Here is a 13,170-nt window from a genome sequence, read left to right on the forward strand (position 1 = left end):
AAACTCTCCATTGGTTTCCTAGCCAATTACAGAGGTTGGGAAAGAAACACCTGGGTCTAGAGGACAAGATCTGGGTTTGGTGAAAGTGCTATTCATGGCAGTGAAGCGCTGGGGTTTTTGTATCCCCTTAGAATTAAAAGCCCCACAGATCTGAATATAAATGTGCCATTTGAACTAAAAATGGGAAGTGCTTTTTTAAAAAAATTTTTTAGATGTTGATAGACCTTTATTTTTATTCATTTATTTATATGAGAATTGAATCTAGTGCCTCACACATGCTAGGCAAGCCCTCTGCCCCTGAGCCCCAGCCCCAGGCCCAGGAAGTGCTTTTTAAGTAGGCTTTTCCCTACATGTTGCAGATGGTCTTGTGTGAACCCCAAACTGCCATGAGCCATCTTGTGTGGCTAGTCCTCTGACTTCATTGGCCTTGAACAGCAACCTCAGGAGGGAATCCAGAGCTGTGGCTTGTTGGGGCTGGTTGGGACTCTGGGGAGGCCACTGGTCCATCCCTGGACCTTGCAGAACAACTGACTCTTCCAGGGAGAGACCCACATGTTGGCAGCAGCTCAGAGGGACTCATGACCCAGGGGAGCCACGAATACGTTCTGGGTCCTCTTGTCATTTTAATATGGAATGTTAGATTGTAGGCAGCTCAGACCTGATTCTGGGCTGGCTTTCCTCCGTCTGTCTGCACCCTTACACACACAAATGCTCTTTTGGGGTAGTAAGACATCAGAACCAACACCTAGCATCTAAAAAGCAATTATATGGTTTTAAAATAGAATGGTGGTGAGGGACCTGGAAGTGGCACTCGTGGGGGTGGGGGGTAGATGCTTGGGAGGACACCCTTCACGTCTGACACGGGTGGAACCTGGCCAGGAGGGTCCCTGCAGGCCTTGGTTCCTGCGAGGAAACTTCTGGTGGTTCCTGTGTGCCAGGAGCATCCGGCTCCGAGGTTGGGGTGCCCCTTACCTGCCCTTCCTGGGCCAGAAGCTGGTTGTCAGGGAGTCTCCTGTCAGTTTGTGATGTGGCCTGGTCCCTGAAGACAGTGCCACCACCACCTGTAGCCCTACCTCCGTGGGCTACAGTCACCTGCTGGTGGCTCTCCCTGTGCTCAGGACACAGGCTGCTCTTGGGCTCAGGGGCATTTGGAGCAACTTTGGAGCCAGACTGAATCTGAGCTCCATCTGCCTCTGACACACGGGGAGGCTTCCAGCCAAGGGGCACAGCCCCTCAGAGCCCCTGTTCCTGAGATGAGCTTGGCTGGTGGCAGCACACATGGGCTTGGGGTGAGGACGCCCTGAGAGCACAGGATGGTGCCTGTCAGTGGGATCCTTCCTCTGGGCCTTCCTCAGGGGTTGCCTCTGAGCTGAGGCCACATCCTGGCTGGTGTTAGTGCCCTTTAGATCCCAAGCTTGTGAGCTTTCCCCTGTAAAGTCACCTAGTGGTGTACAGGGCATGGTGTACCCAGGGACCAGAACCCAAGCTCCTTTTCTGAGAGGCTGGTGAAGGAAGAGTGCTGTAGGCCCGCCCCTGGGGTTGCCGTGGGCTGGCACCCTAGAACTGTGCTCACTGGACCTGCAGGAGACTCAGACTTGCTTGGAGCTTCCTCCTGGACAGTGGTTCTGGGCAGCCTGCCACCGTCTGCTTGTAGAGGCGGACTGCTCACAGCCACCCCTGACTCCTTTTCTGATCCTTCAGCAGGAAAAAATGTGGTCCAAGCGCAGAAGCTGGCCGATGTGGACAGCGAGCTGGCTGCCATGCTGCTGACCCACATGAGGGGTGGCCAAGGGCTCCAGGGTGCCGGCCGCGAGGCAGATGCTGTCCGCAGGCGCAAGCTGGAGAGGATGCGGTCCGTGCGCCTGCAGGAATCCAGAGGCGAGCCGGGTGGCCGCAGGACACGCGTACCGGTGAGGCCTGCCTGCTGTGCATGTCTGTCTCCTCCTCCTCCCATGGTCCTCTGCCAGCTTTCTCTCAAGTCCTGGTTGCAGGAGACAAGAGAATGGGACTTTTCAGCCACCAGGGGCAATTTTCAGGTTGGAATTTTCTGGACACCTTTTAAGTAAAGCTGATTCTTGGGCTTCACTCCTGGAAGTTGCTTTAGCTTGGCCATGCCTTGGAGCCTGGGTTTTTAAGACAGCCGTGGGTGATTCTGAGGTCCCCCAGATTTGAGGGCCAAGAGCTTAAATGTCTGGGATTGTCACTTGAGTCAACCTGACAGAAGAATTCCCTTTTCTGGCGGAATGTCTAAATAGACCTGTAAGGTTTTGCAATGAAGAAATAGGGGGAGGGAACGGCCATCCCTCATGGTATCTGAACTGATGCTGTGTCACCACCCCCGGGGGTCTCTAGGGAGCGTGGCAGCATGCACCCGCTTAGCTCCTGCTGGCGCCCTGTGCCCGGGGGGTGGAGAACCTTGGTCCTTGCCAGCAGCCTGGGGAAGACGAACAACCAGCTTGTTCAGTCTGTGGGGAAAGGAGGCGGCCTAGCGAGGGAGGACACTGGGAGGGGAGAGGCGGGCACGTGAGTGGTCTCTGGTCGTTTTGGACCTCTGGACCTCCGCCTGGCCTCCATGCCCACCAGTCCTCCATTGACAGGCTCTGTCAGCTGTCAGGTGGGCCCCTCGGAGTGGTGGGCCTGGCACAGAGTGGGCCCTCAGGGGCAGTGCTGTGCGGCAGCGTCCTTCTCAGCCCGGCCAGCTGGCTGCCACATGGGGAGAAGCGAGCCGGCCAGGCGTGCAGGCAGTTCAGTCACCAGTGCCCACCAGTTCCCTGGGTGTTCTGAGCTGTGACCCGCAGGATGTTGGTGGAAGGGACTCAAGTGGCACTTGCAGAGCCTTCACAGCCTCCTCTGAAGAACGGGTCAGAGCCCTGTGAAGCAGCTGGTGCTGGCAGTCACGGGCTGCTCTTTGGGGCTGGCTTGCTCGGCCTCGCTTGGTCCTCTGCGTGGTGAGTTTGCTGCGTCTGGGACAGCCTTGGCCCCAAGGGCTGTGCCTGGGCAGGCAGAGGACACTGGGTCAGTTTTTCCCTCCAGAGTCCCACCTGCAGCAGGTGGAAGACTTAAGGGAGCCAGAACTGGGCAGAGGCCATATGTCACAGGACTTCTCGACCAGAGGGTCCTGGGGCCTGTGGACTGGGAGCAAGCACCAGGAACCCGACACCCCATCCTGCAGTACCAAGGAACACTGTGTCCCTTGTGCCTTCTCTTCCTTGTGAGGGTCACAGCTTACTGTGTCCAGTGCCCAGGACAGCAGCTGGCCCATAGTGACTGGCGATCAGTGGTGGCCACTGCACGTGTGCAGCCCCGGTCTCTGAAGGAGCTGTCACCTCTTGTGTGGGGGTGGGGTGCTGTGCGTTGCAGTTGATGGAAACCGGCATACAGTGCCTGCAACCCAGGCCTCGGGCCCTCGCCCTGGTCTCTGGCCCCGCTGCCCTGCTTGGCAGCTGTCCCGCGCAGTGGCCAGCCCCGCAAGTCTGTCGATGCAGCGACTGTGCAGCCCCGGGCAGAGCCAGCTGCAGCTGCACACCAGGGTCAGGTTCCCCAGCGGCCCTCCACATAGCAGCCTCACCCTCCGCCTCCCCAGGTGGCGTCCCCGCAGCCCAGGCATGCCACCTCAGTGGCAGAGTTGGGGTGTGCGCCCAAGATTCACGTTGTCGCGTCAGGCCGAGTGCCATGGAGGAGAATCTTTGCTTCCGTGGATGCAGTGAGCAAGTGGCCCGTCGTCTCACGCTCTGCCTGTGCGATGTGCCTGTCCCTGGGCCAGTGTCGAGGAGCACACTGGGAGTGCTGAGACTGGGGACCGAGGGACCCAGTGGATATACCATCACTATTTCCTGCCTTGGCCTTGACTTGCTTGGGAAGCAAGACGGGAGTGTGGCGGCTGGCAGTCCGTGTCACCGCTTTGTCAGTGACCCTGGCCCTGGAGCCCTGGCTCATGTTACAGGCAGGCAGCTTCCTGACACTGGGCCTGGGGTTTAAGGACAGACCCACAGGACTTGGGTGCTGCCAGGCCTTCTCCACAGCAGGCTCTGCACCCCTAAACTTGTTACCTAGCCAGGAGCTGTGTGAGCACCCAAGCTGTCGCCAGGCAGGTGGACCCAGAGGGAGGAGAGGCAGGTAGCACCATGCGGGCCAGATGGTGCCCTGGGACTCTGATCAGGAGTTACCCTGTCTCCCGTGGGCCGACAGAGGTGGGGTGTTAGGCTAACAGGGTCCTTTCTGGCATGGAAGGAGAGAAGGACAGGCATGAAGGCCCCCTGTCATGGCCCCCAGATTCCATCATGTCCACATTGTACCAAGAAATGTCCCTCCATACCCTGCCTGGGACAGCTGCTCTAACAGGCAGTCTTGCACTTGTCTTCGAGTGGCCACTTCTGAAAGCCTGCCGTATTGTCCTGGGGACTCCTTCATTGGTGGGCAGAGGACGTATGGTCCCCTCCACTGGACAGATGTTGGAAGGGTGTGCTCTCACATCTCAGGGATGAGTGGTCATTCCTGGTCCCTTCCTTTTCTAACTCATGTCCGGCTCTATGACCCAGCACCACTGGCCAGAGGCTTCGCTGCTTGGACAGATGCCCACGGGAGGCCTCCACTTGCCACTCCCACCCCTGCAAGGCAAAGGCCAGGGCTTTGGACATTGGCATGTGGGTATCAAAGTCCTCGACATCAGAGGTCCGGGGTCCCCAGGGTCACCTGCAGGTGCTGCAGGCAGCCCACCCTCCTGCCGGCCCAGCCCCTCAGCCTGGTGGGAGGTTCTCTGTGCCTGGCCAGGCGGATCTTGGAGCAGCTGCAGCCTGGGACACCCTGGAGTGGGGAAGGCCCTGTCTAGACCTTGAGGAGCCTCCCTTTTTAACGTGAGGCCGAGTACACCTGCTGTGGACGCACCTGGGCTGCAGCTCTGTGTCCTGGCCAGGGAGCAGTGGGACTGAGCCTCGTGGACTCGGAGCCAAGAGAGGCTGCTGGGAGCACAGGGGTCAACCCGTGGGGGACACGGCTCCTGCAGACTGTGGTCGCAAGCTGTCAACCCCACACGGAGACCTGTGGGCCAGCCTGTCACCAGGCTTAGTTTTGAGGCCATTGTTAACTCCCCCGCTGTGCCTGGGTGCCCACCTTGCCACTGTGAGGGGTCTCGGGAGCGGGCCGGGTGGCCCCTGCCAGGAGGGGAGAAGCTGGGTGCCGTGTGGACTCCACGCAGAGGGAGAGGCATTCCCTTCTCTGTTCTAGTGCTGGTGGAGACCCTCGGGTGGAGGCGGGCTAGTCCCCCTAAGCCACAGGCCAAGGAAGGGACAGTGGTAGTGATTTTCCAGGAGAAATGTAAGGTTCTGGCGTGGGGCAGCCAACCAGGCCCCCTCCCCAGGAGGAGCACCCGCCCGGCCTGTCCACCCAGCTGGTTCCATGTTTGGCAGGCCCAGCAGAGTGTCCGAGCACAGCACTCGCGGGACCTGCAGGTCATTGACGCCTACCGGGAGCGCACCAAGGCGGAGAGCATCGCCAGCGTGCTGAGCCTGGCCATCACCACGCAGCACACGCTCTACGCCACCCTGGGGACAGCCGAGTTCTTCGAGTTTGCGCTTAAGAACCCCCACAACACCCAGCACACGGTGACCATCGAGATCGACAACCCTGAGCTCAGGTGACAGCTCCTGCCGGGCCCCTCCCTGGGTCTGTGCCTCGCTGATTGCTGCCCCTCTGGCAGGGAGGGGGCTCTGGTGCTGGGCGGCCTCTCCTGGTAGCCGCAGCCTCACCACGGCCTCACCTCTGGCTGCCCCCAGCGTCATCCTGGACAGCCAGGAGTGGAGGTATTTCAAGGACGCCACCGGCCTGCACACACCGCTGGAGGAGGACATGTTCCACCTGCGCGGCGGCCTGGCCCCCCAGCTCTACCTGCGCCCCCGGGAGACCACCCACGTTCCCTTCAAGTACCAGAGCTTCTCTGCGGGCCCGCCGGCCCCGGCGCAGGTGGGGCCAGGCCAGCAGGGGAGTTCCCTTGCTCACCCGGGGATGGGAGGGCGCTGTCATCTCTGTAGTGTCCCCATGTCTGGCAAGTGGGATCAGCCCTCCACCCTCATCTGCCGTACCCGTGCCATTCGGGCAGCCCAGGCCCTCCTCTCTTCCCGCTGGCATGTGTCTGGCACGTGTGCAAACCTGGCGAGAGTGGGTGGGCTCTCTGCTGTTGGCCTTCACACGGCGACGGCATGTGTGTTTCCATGTCTGACTGACCTCTGGAGGTCAGTTCCCTAGTGTGAGGGTCATCACTCAGGGCTGACTCTGTGGATAGGCCTGGAACCGAGTGGGCCTTGGCTTCAGGCAGTGCGGGGCCTTGGCTGGAGCGAGCAGGTGGCGCTTGGGAGCTGCGACTGCGCCTGCCACCTGCTCCTACTCCCGGGTTTCTCACAGGTCTCTGCTGAGTGGAGCTCTGAGAGGGGCACTGACGCCAGGTCACCTTGGACGTCCACTGCCACATCCACCAAGCACGCCAAGGTAGGGGCGAAAGACATCTTGGCCATCCCACGGCCCTGCAGTGGCCAGGCGTCCTCGCGTCCTCAGAGGCTGGGAATAGCACCTGACCCTCCGGCTTTCTCTGCCCTCCTGGAGGGAAGAGATCTGGGCCATCGGGGCCGGGGAGGGGTGGGCAGGGTCGAGGTGGGCTTCCAGCAGGGCAGGGCAGTGTGTCCAGACAGCCTGCTTTATTTACTTCCTGTTTGCCTTTGCGGACAGCACGTGTCTGCTCTGTGTCGGTGCCGTGGACTGCACTGGGGCTGGGACCTCCGCCGCGTCAAGTCCCCGGCACCCACCTCGCTCCCACGGCTTGGGAGGAAGGTCTCCTGGACCGCTGCCTCTGCTGGGGTCTGTGGTCGGGGCTGCAGGTCAGCCCTCGGCAGGCAGGTGCACAGGGCTGGTTTCACGTGCCGCGGGTCCCAGCCAGGGCGAGGCGGGCTCAGTGGGAGAGCGTGGGAGGTTCTGTGGGGTTTGGTGCCCAGGGATTGGGCAGATGACTCCTGAGAACTTCTGAGACCCTCCTTTGGAGGGAGAGGGGTTAATGGCAGCTGTATTTGGGAGGCATCAGATACGGGAACTTCACATTAGATTTCAAATGTTTTCACTTTAAGATGATTTTTATATCAAAATGATGGTCCTTTTGCATGAATTTGGAGTTTTAAGGAAAACCTCAGAAATGTTAATGAGTTCACCCACAATTGCTGCAGGGTGTACCTCTGACAGATAAGGACTTTTATCCCGACCCTGTGCCATGGTCATGACCCCTGAACTAACCAGGTCCTGAGCGTGTCTGATGTCGGGTGCTCACTGGTGTTTACCTCCTGTCCTTGGATTCCCCACCTCTGAGCCACTGGGTGCGGGTGACCGTGTCACCTGCAGAGGCCTGTGGCTGATTGTCCTGGGGGCTCAGGTGCCATCATCTGCTGTGAATCCCCGCTCCCTGGCCTGAGGGCTCATGGCCACGCCTGTCATTGCCCTGGGTGCAGAACGGGGACATTCCGGTTCAGTCACTCCTGCTGTGGGTCGCCTGTGAACAGAAGCTCCCCAGCAGCACTGGGCTCCCCTGAAGCACACTAGCCATGCGAAGTCGGGCAAGTGTTAGATTCATCCCCTTATTTATCAAGTTTCAAAATGAAGAGCCGTGGCCCAGGAACTCTAAGAACAGTGAGGCGCGTGGGAAGGCGGACCACAGGGGGCACAGCTTTGAAGGGGCATGCTTTACTTTGGAGAAGTAGTGGGCACTGTATGTCCATGCTGGGCACTGTCACAGGCCCTGGCCCGGGGTCCCCTCAGGGTGTGCCCTGTGCTGTGGCCCCTGTCCTTGCATCTCTGATGACACCTGTCTTCCGGCCTCTCTTGGTGAGAGGCTCAGTAAGATCTTGCTGCCTTGGAGGGACTGGAAGCTGCCCTGAGCCTGTCCCTGTCCTGAGGCCCAGCTGCCGCTCTCCTGCAGGTGCTGTTCCGTGCCAGCAGCGGGAAGCTCATCGCTGTGCTCCGCCTGACCGTGGAGCCCCAGCCCCACGTGGTGGACCAGATCTTCCGTTTCTACCACCCGGAGCTCACCTTCCTGAAGAAGGCCATCCGCCTGCCTCCCTGGCACACGCTTCCAGGCAGGTCCCCTGCCATCCCTGTGGCTGGCCTCTTGCAGGTTCAGTTGATTGGAAGAGGCCTCTGCCCAAGGTGGCAAGTGGCATCGCGGTGTGCCGCACGGTGTGTGGTAACCCTGCCGCCGCCTTCCTGCCTCCTCTGAGGCGCTAGGTGTGTGCTTGGCTGAGGCCACCCTTCCGAACCCAGGAGCGCCCGCGCTGGCATCTGTGCTCTCCGACGTGAGGGCGGCCTGGGAGGCCTGCTCCTCCTGAGCGCAGCATGTTCTGGCGGCTGCCCTCACAGCCAGGGAGCCTTCTGTGCCCCATGGTACTTTTTTTGCCTCTTGGTCACTCCCTTTGGTGAGTCCTTGAGGAAGGGGCCAGGAGGTGAGCCCAAGGTGGTGGTCAGGTGCCCTTTATTTCCCTCATCCCATTGAATGACCCTGGTCCCTCTGCTGTCTCCTCCTGGGTCTGTTTCCCAACCTGTGCCCACGACCCTGCAGCCTGCACTGCCCACAGGCCACACTAGGCAAGTGGCAGCATTGTCCCCTCCCGCGTTGCAGGTGCTCCCGTGGGAATGCCTGGTGAGGACCTCCCCATCCACGTGCGGTGCAGCGACCCCAACGTCCTCTGTGAGGCCCAGAGCGTGGTATGTTGTGGGGACGCTGTCCTCGCCCTCCGTCTTTCTGCTGGGTTCCAGGCTGAGTGGCTTCTTTCCAAGGTGGCGTAGGGCTCTACTGACACCCCGGTGGGAGCTTCATGAGCAGCTTTCATTTTTCTGCTAGCAGATGAGTTCTCTGATCATCTGAATTTAAATTTTAAGAAAGGGCACGAAGCAAAGAGAATAAAACGATGGGCAATCAAGTCGCTTGCTAATCGCCACCGTGGAGGGTGGCAGCAGTGACTGCTGTCGTGGGGAGGCTGGTACAGTCTGCAGCGTGATTACTGAAGTCCGTCGCGGCACCCAGGAGCTGCCGGCTTCTGCAGGGAACAGGCTGGCGAATGGGGCAGCGCCGGGAGGGTGCGCCTTGGGAGGGGCTCCCACCTGCCTGGCTTCACAGGCCCCAGGCAGCTTTAGGGGCTGGGCTGGATGTGAGCGGGGAGGCAGGTGGTGCTGGCACCCATGTGCCCCACGTCTGCTTGGCAGGGCCCCGGGGAGCCCCGGGATGTGTTTCTGAAGGTGGCTAGTGGTCCAAGCCCAGAGATCAAAGACTTCTTTGTCGTCATTTATGCGTAAGTATTCAAGACAGCAGATCTGGAAAGGACGGGCCAGCCGGGAGGGGCAGGTCCGGGGCTACTGGGGGTGGGGGCTGCTGAGTCCGGGCCCACTAGGGCCATGCTGAGGACATCCTCTGCTGGAGTACACAGGTGATCAGAGAGACTTGGGATGCGCCCGTGCCCGCCCAGGGAAGGGTCCAGCCCAGGAAGCATGGCAGCTCTCTCCTCCCCAGTTTCTGGGCTGAACCCCTGGAGGGATTGGAGCTGGGAGTGGCCGTCATCACCCCAAGACCACGATCAAGTTGCCCAGTTAAATAACCCCAGTCCCTTCTCTCTCTCTCCACCTGGGTCCTATCTCCAGTCATTTGGGAACCCTTTACAATTGGTGCAAGTTGGGAGGTTTCCTGCAGGGCTTCCAAGAACAGGCCAGGCTGAGGGTCAGCTGTGTCCAGGGGTGAAGGGCTGCAGCACTGTCCGATGCCGTGGGAACATCTCAGCCTGAACTCCTAACAACCCACGGAGATGGGCCACTGGCCCTGCTTTCCAACGCGGTCATGAAGTTTCAGACGAGATGTAGGCACAGCCCGGTGCTCAGACCCGTGACCTCCAACCCCTCCCCTTCCTGCGTGCAGCCCACCACCCTCCGCAGCTCTCCGGAGGCGTCTGGGCAAGCTCAGGCTGTCCTCATGCCACGGGTACTCCCTGGGCCACAGTCCTGGGTGTAGGGAAGGCGATGCCTCAGCCCCACCCCAGAGCTTCCTGTGGGCGGGCAGGTGGGCAGGCAGCCGGGGTGGGAGCAGCTGGCCCAGGCTGCCTCCCCTCTGGTCTGGCCCTCCCAGCCCCGCCCTCCTGCAGCACACTGCCTCTCGGTCCCTGGGGCTTTGCTGTCTTCCTGAGGACACTTGCTGACGCCCCTGTCCCTCGCAGGGATCGCTGGCTGGCAGCGCCCGTGCAGACGTGGCAGGTCTGCCTCCACTCCCTGCAGCGCGTTGACGTCTCCTGTGTCGCAGGCCAGCTGAGCCGCCTGTCCCTCGTCCTCCGGGGGACACAGACAGTGAGGAAAGTGAGAGCTTTTGCCTCGCACCCGCAGGAGCTGCAGGTGGGCCTCCTCGGTGCCAGGCTACTCATGGGTCCTCACGGCCCTTAGGCCGGCTTCCTGAGGCATGCCAGTGAGGGCAGGGGACAGTCACCCCCCGAAGACCTGCCGAAGCCCAGCTCTGGAGTCTGGGAGGGACTCTGGAACTGGAGAAGCCCCGGGACACACTGGATGAGGCCATGCAGATTCCCACCCGCAGCCTGTGTCCTGAACCCACAGTATTTAGGGAAGGCTCACCTTCCCTGGGAGGGATTTGCCCACTGCAGGCCCAAAGTGTGGGAACAGGGGCCAGGCCCCAGATCTGAGCAGCCCCTGGGCCTGTTGAGAAGTCACCTGAACAACCTGGCGACTCCAAGTTGCCCCAGCCAGTGGGCTTGGGTGCCTGTCCGTGTCTGCAAACCGGAGGCCGCGCCCTGACTCCCCCTCTCGCTCTTGAAGACAGACCCCACAGGTGCCTTCGTGCTGCCGCCTCATGGGGTACAGGACCTGCATGTAGCCGTGAGGCCCAGGCGGGCCGGCAGCCGCTTCATCCACCTCAACCTGGTGGACGTGGACTACCACCAGCTGGTGGCCTCCTGGCTCCTGTGCCTCTCCTGCCGCCAGCCGCTCATCTCCAAGGTCTGTGTGAGCTGGGGAGAAGGCACCGCAGGGCCGTGTGCCGTGTGGGGTGGGGGGGGCGTGCTCCTGCACTGTCTGTCCCTCGCCTACGTGGAGGTCCCCGCGTCTGGGGCTGGGCTCTGGACGTTCTTGGAGAAGGAGCCCAGGGTCATGACTGGGACCTGGCCCACCCTCCCCAGGCCTTTGAGATCACCATGGCGGTGGGTGACGGGAAGGGTACCAACAAGCGGATCACCTACACCAATCCCTACCCATCCCGGAGGACCTACCGCCTGCACAGTGACCACCCTGACCTGCTGCAGTTCAAGGAGGACACCTTCCAGGTGCCGCGGGGGCTGCACGGGGGCTTTGGGAGGCTTGTGGGAGGGATGGCACTGAGTGGTCAGTGCTGCATCCAGGAGCAGCGAGTCTGGGGATGGTGACAGGCGCTCCACCCCTGGTGAGGTGCTTCAGGAGGCAGGAGACTCACTGAGGACCCTTCAGCCTCTAGTTTGAGACCCTGACTCGTAGCACTGTGGAGGGCCTGGTGGCTGCCGCGCCTGTAGTTCCTCAGCTGTTCCATCCACCTGAGTCTCCATCGGGCAGGTGGAGGGCAGGCCCCGCAGTGGTCACATGGCAGCAGCTCACAGCTCGCCAACTTCTGGGGGGCTGCCTGGCAGGTGGGGTCTCCACAGCAAAGCTGGGAGGGCGCTCAGGAGAGGAGCAGCCTCCAGCCCGAGGAGTGCTGCCTGTGTAGCACTGGAGGCTGTCCCTCCAAGCATTGGGTCCCAGGCTGGCCGTGGATGCCCTTTGTCAGCCGTGTCACCTGCCTGTCTGTCGGGAGCATGCCTGACTCTGAGTCATGGCTGACTCTGAGCTGCTGGCAAGGCCAGGTGTAGCTCAGTGTGAGGCCTGCCTAGCACGCCCGAGCCTGGGCTTCCACGCCCAGCACGGAGAAGGTGCTAGTAAGCGGGGGCCGTGCAGGGTGGGCACTGGGAACTCCATGCTTCTTGCAGGTGGGAGGAGGCGAGACCTACACCATTGGCCTGTGGTTCGCGCCAGGGACGAGAGCAGGGCAGGAGGAGATCCTGATTTACATCAACGACCACGAAGACAAGAACGAAGAGGCCTTCTGCGTGAAGGTCATCTACCAGTGAGGGGCCGGCGGCTCCTTCCACCCGTACCTGCCCTGCAGACCCCGTCCCTCCTCTCCGCAGCATGCGGCCCTGCTCCGTGGCCTGGGCCGTGGCTGAGGGAGCAGCACGTGTGCCCTGGTCATTTCTGTAACACCTGTGTCCAGCCCAGGGCTGTCGACACTGACCGAGGTTGCAGGGCAGGTTCTCCGCGTGACCGGGAATCTCTAGCCGCCACCGTCACTGGCTCTGCCTGAGGTGCACGTGCGACCACTTGTCATCTGCAGCCCCTGGAGGGGTCACATACGTGACTTAGTTTTTTTTTTTTTTTTTTTTTTTTTTTTTAGCAAAACATATTTTATGAATTATCCTAAATGGTAAAATTATGTTTTCTTACTGGATTTTGTATGAACATATAATGTATTGTTTGCTACACAATGTTTTATACTGATATTATTTTGTATTTGTCCTTTAAACTGTATTGTCTGAAGTACGATACTTGGGCACGTTTTTGTTATTTTCCTGCTGACTCGACATCAGGCTTTTCCTGTCTGCCCCATAAGCCTGGATTGCCCTGGAGGAAGACGTGGCTGAGGCCAGCAGGGCCAACCCTGTGCCCTCACGGAGAGTCCCTGTGGGCCTGGCCCCAGGGCAGAACTGAGGAGACCACGAGGGTGGCCCCCAGGGCTCTGTGGTGGGGGGTGGGGGTGCGAGGGCTGCCCCCGCTGAGTGGAGGTGACCTGCGTGCCTGGCGCCTCGAGGAGCAACGTGGCCTGGACATGTGCAGTGATGAGCGTCCCTGGAGCCAGTCCCCATGGCGGGGCGCAGGCCTCTGCACTCATGCTCTGGGAGCCTGACGGCTGGAGTGCGGCTCCCTCCTGTTCCCTCTCTGGTCCCGTACCCAGTGCTGCTCTGCTGGGGCTGAGTTGGCCTCCTGCCTCTTGAACGGCCTGGCAGACAGCAGTGGACATGGCTTCTTTGGGGGGTGGCCTTTTGTGGGCAGGCCCACTGTTGAGTCCTGCTCAGGTGGAGGCTTGGGGCT

General features: G+C 60.8%; 1 protein-coding gene across 5 annotated transcripts in view; it reads left to right on the top strand.

The window, feature by feature from the left end:
- Nucleotides 1–12,433, top strand: part of Nphp4 (nephrocystin 4) — a 109,824-nt gene extending 97,391 nt beyond the window's left edge. For all 5 annotated transcript variants that reach the window (XM_047521899.1, XM_047521906.1, XM_047521913.1 and 2 more), the window contains 11 exons: nucleotides 1,702–1,910; nucleotides 5,406–5,632; nucleotides 5,772–5,958; nucleotides 6,397–6,480; nucleotides 7,952–8,108; nucleotides 8,648–8,733; nucleotides 9,232–9,317; nucleotides 10,230–10,401; nucleotides 10,837–11,016; nucleotides 11,196–11,339; nucleotides 12,012–12,433. In XM_047521899.1, the coding sequence (XP_047377855.1) occupies nucleotides 1,702–1,910; nucleotides 5,406–5,632; nucleotides 5,772–5,958; nucleotides 6,397–6,480; nucleotides 7,952–8,108; nucleotides 8,648–8,733; nucleotides 9,232–9,317; nucleotides 10,230–10,401; nucleotides 10,837–11,016; nucleotides 11,196–11,339; nucleotides 12,012–12,152 (1,673 nt within the window). In that variant the 3' untranslated portion in view covers nucleotides 12,153–12,433. The remainder of the gene's footprint in view (nucleotides 1–1,701; nucleotides 1,911–5,405; nucleotides 5,633–5,771; nucleotides 5,959–6,396; nucleotides 6,481–7,951; nucleotides 8,109–8,647; nucleotides 8,734–9,231; nucleotides 9,318–10,229; nucleotides 10,402–10,836; nucleotides 11,017–11,195; nucleotides 11,340–12,011) is intronic.
- Nucleotides 12,434–13,170: the final 737 nt, after the last annotated feature.

Source organism: Sciurus carolinensis, chromosome 1, assembly GCF_902686445.1.
Source record: "Sciurus carolinensis chromosome 1, mSciCar1.2, whole genome shotgun sequence".
In the NCBI taxonomy this organism is placed as follows: domain Eukaryota; kingdom Metazoa; phylum Chordata; class Mammalia; order Rodentia; family Sciuridae; genus Sciurus; species Sciurus carolinensis.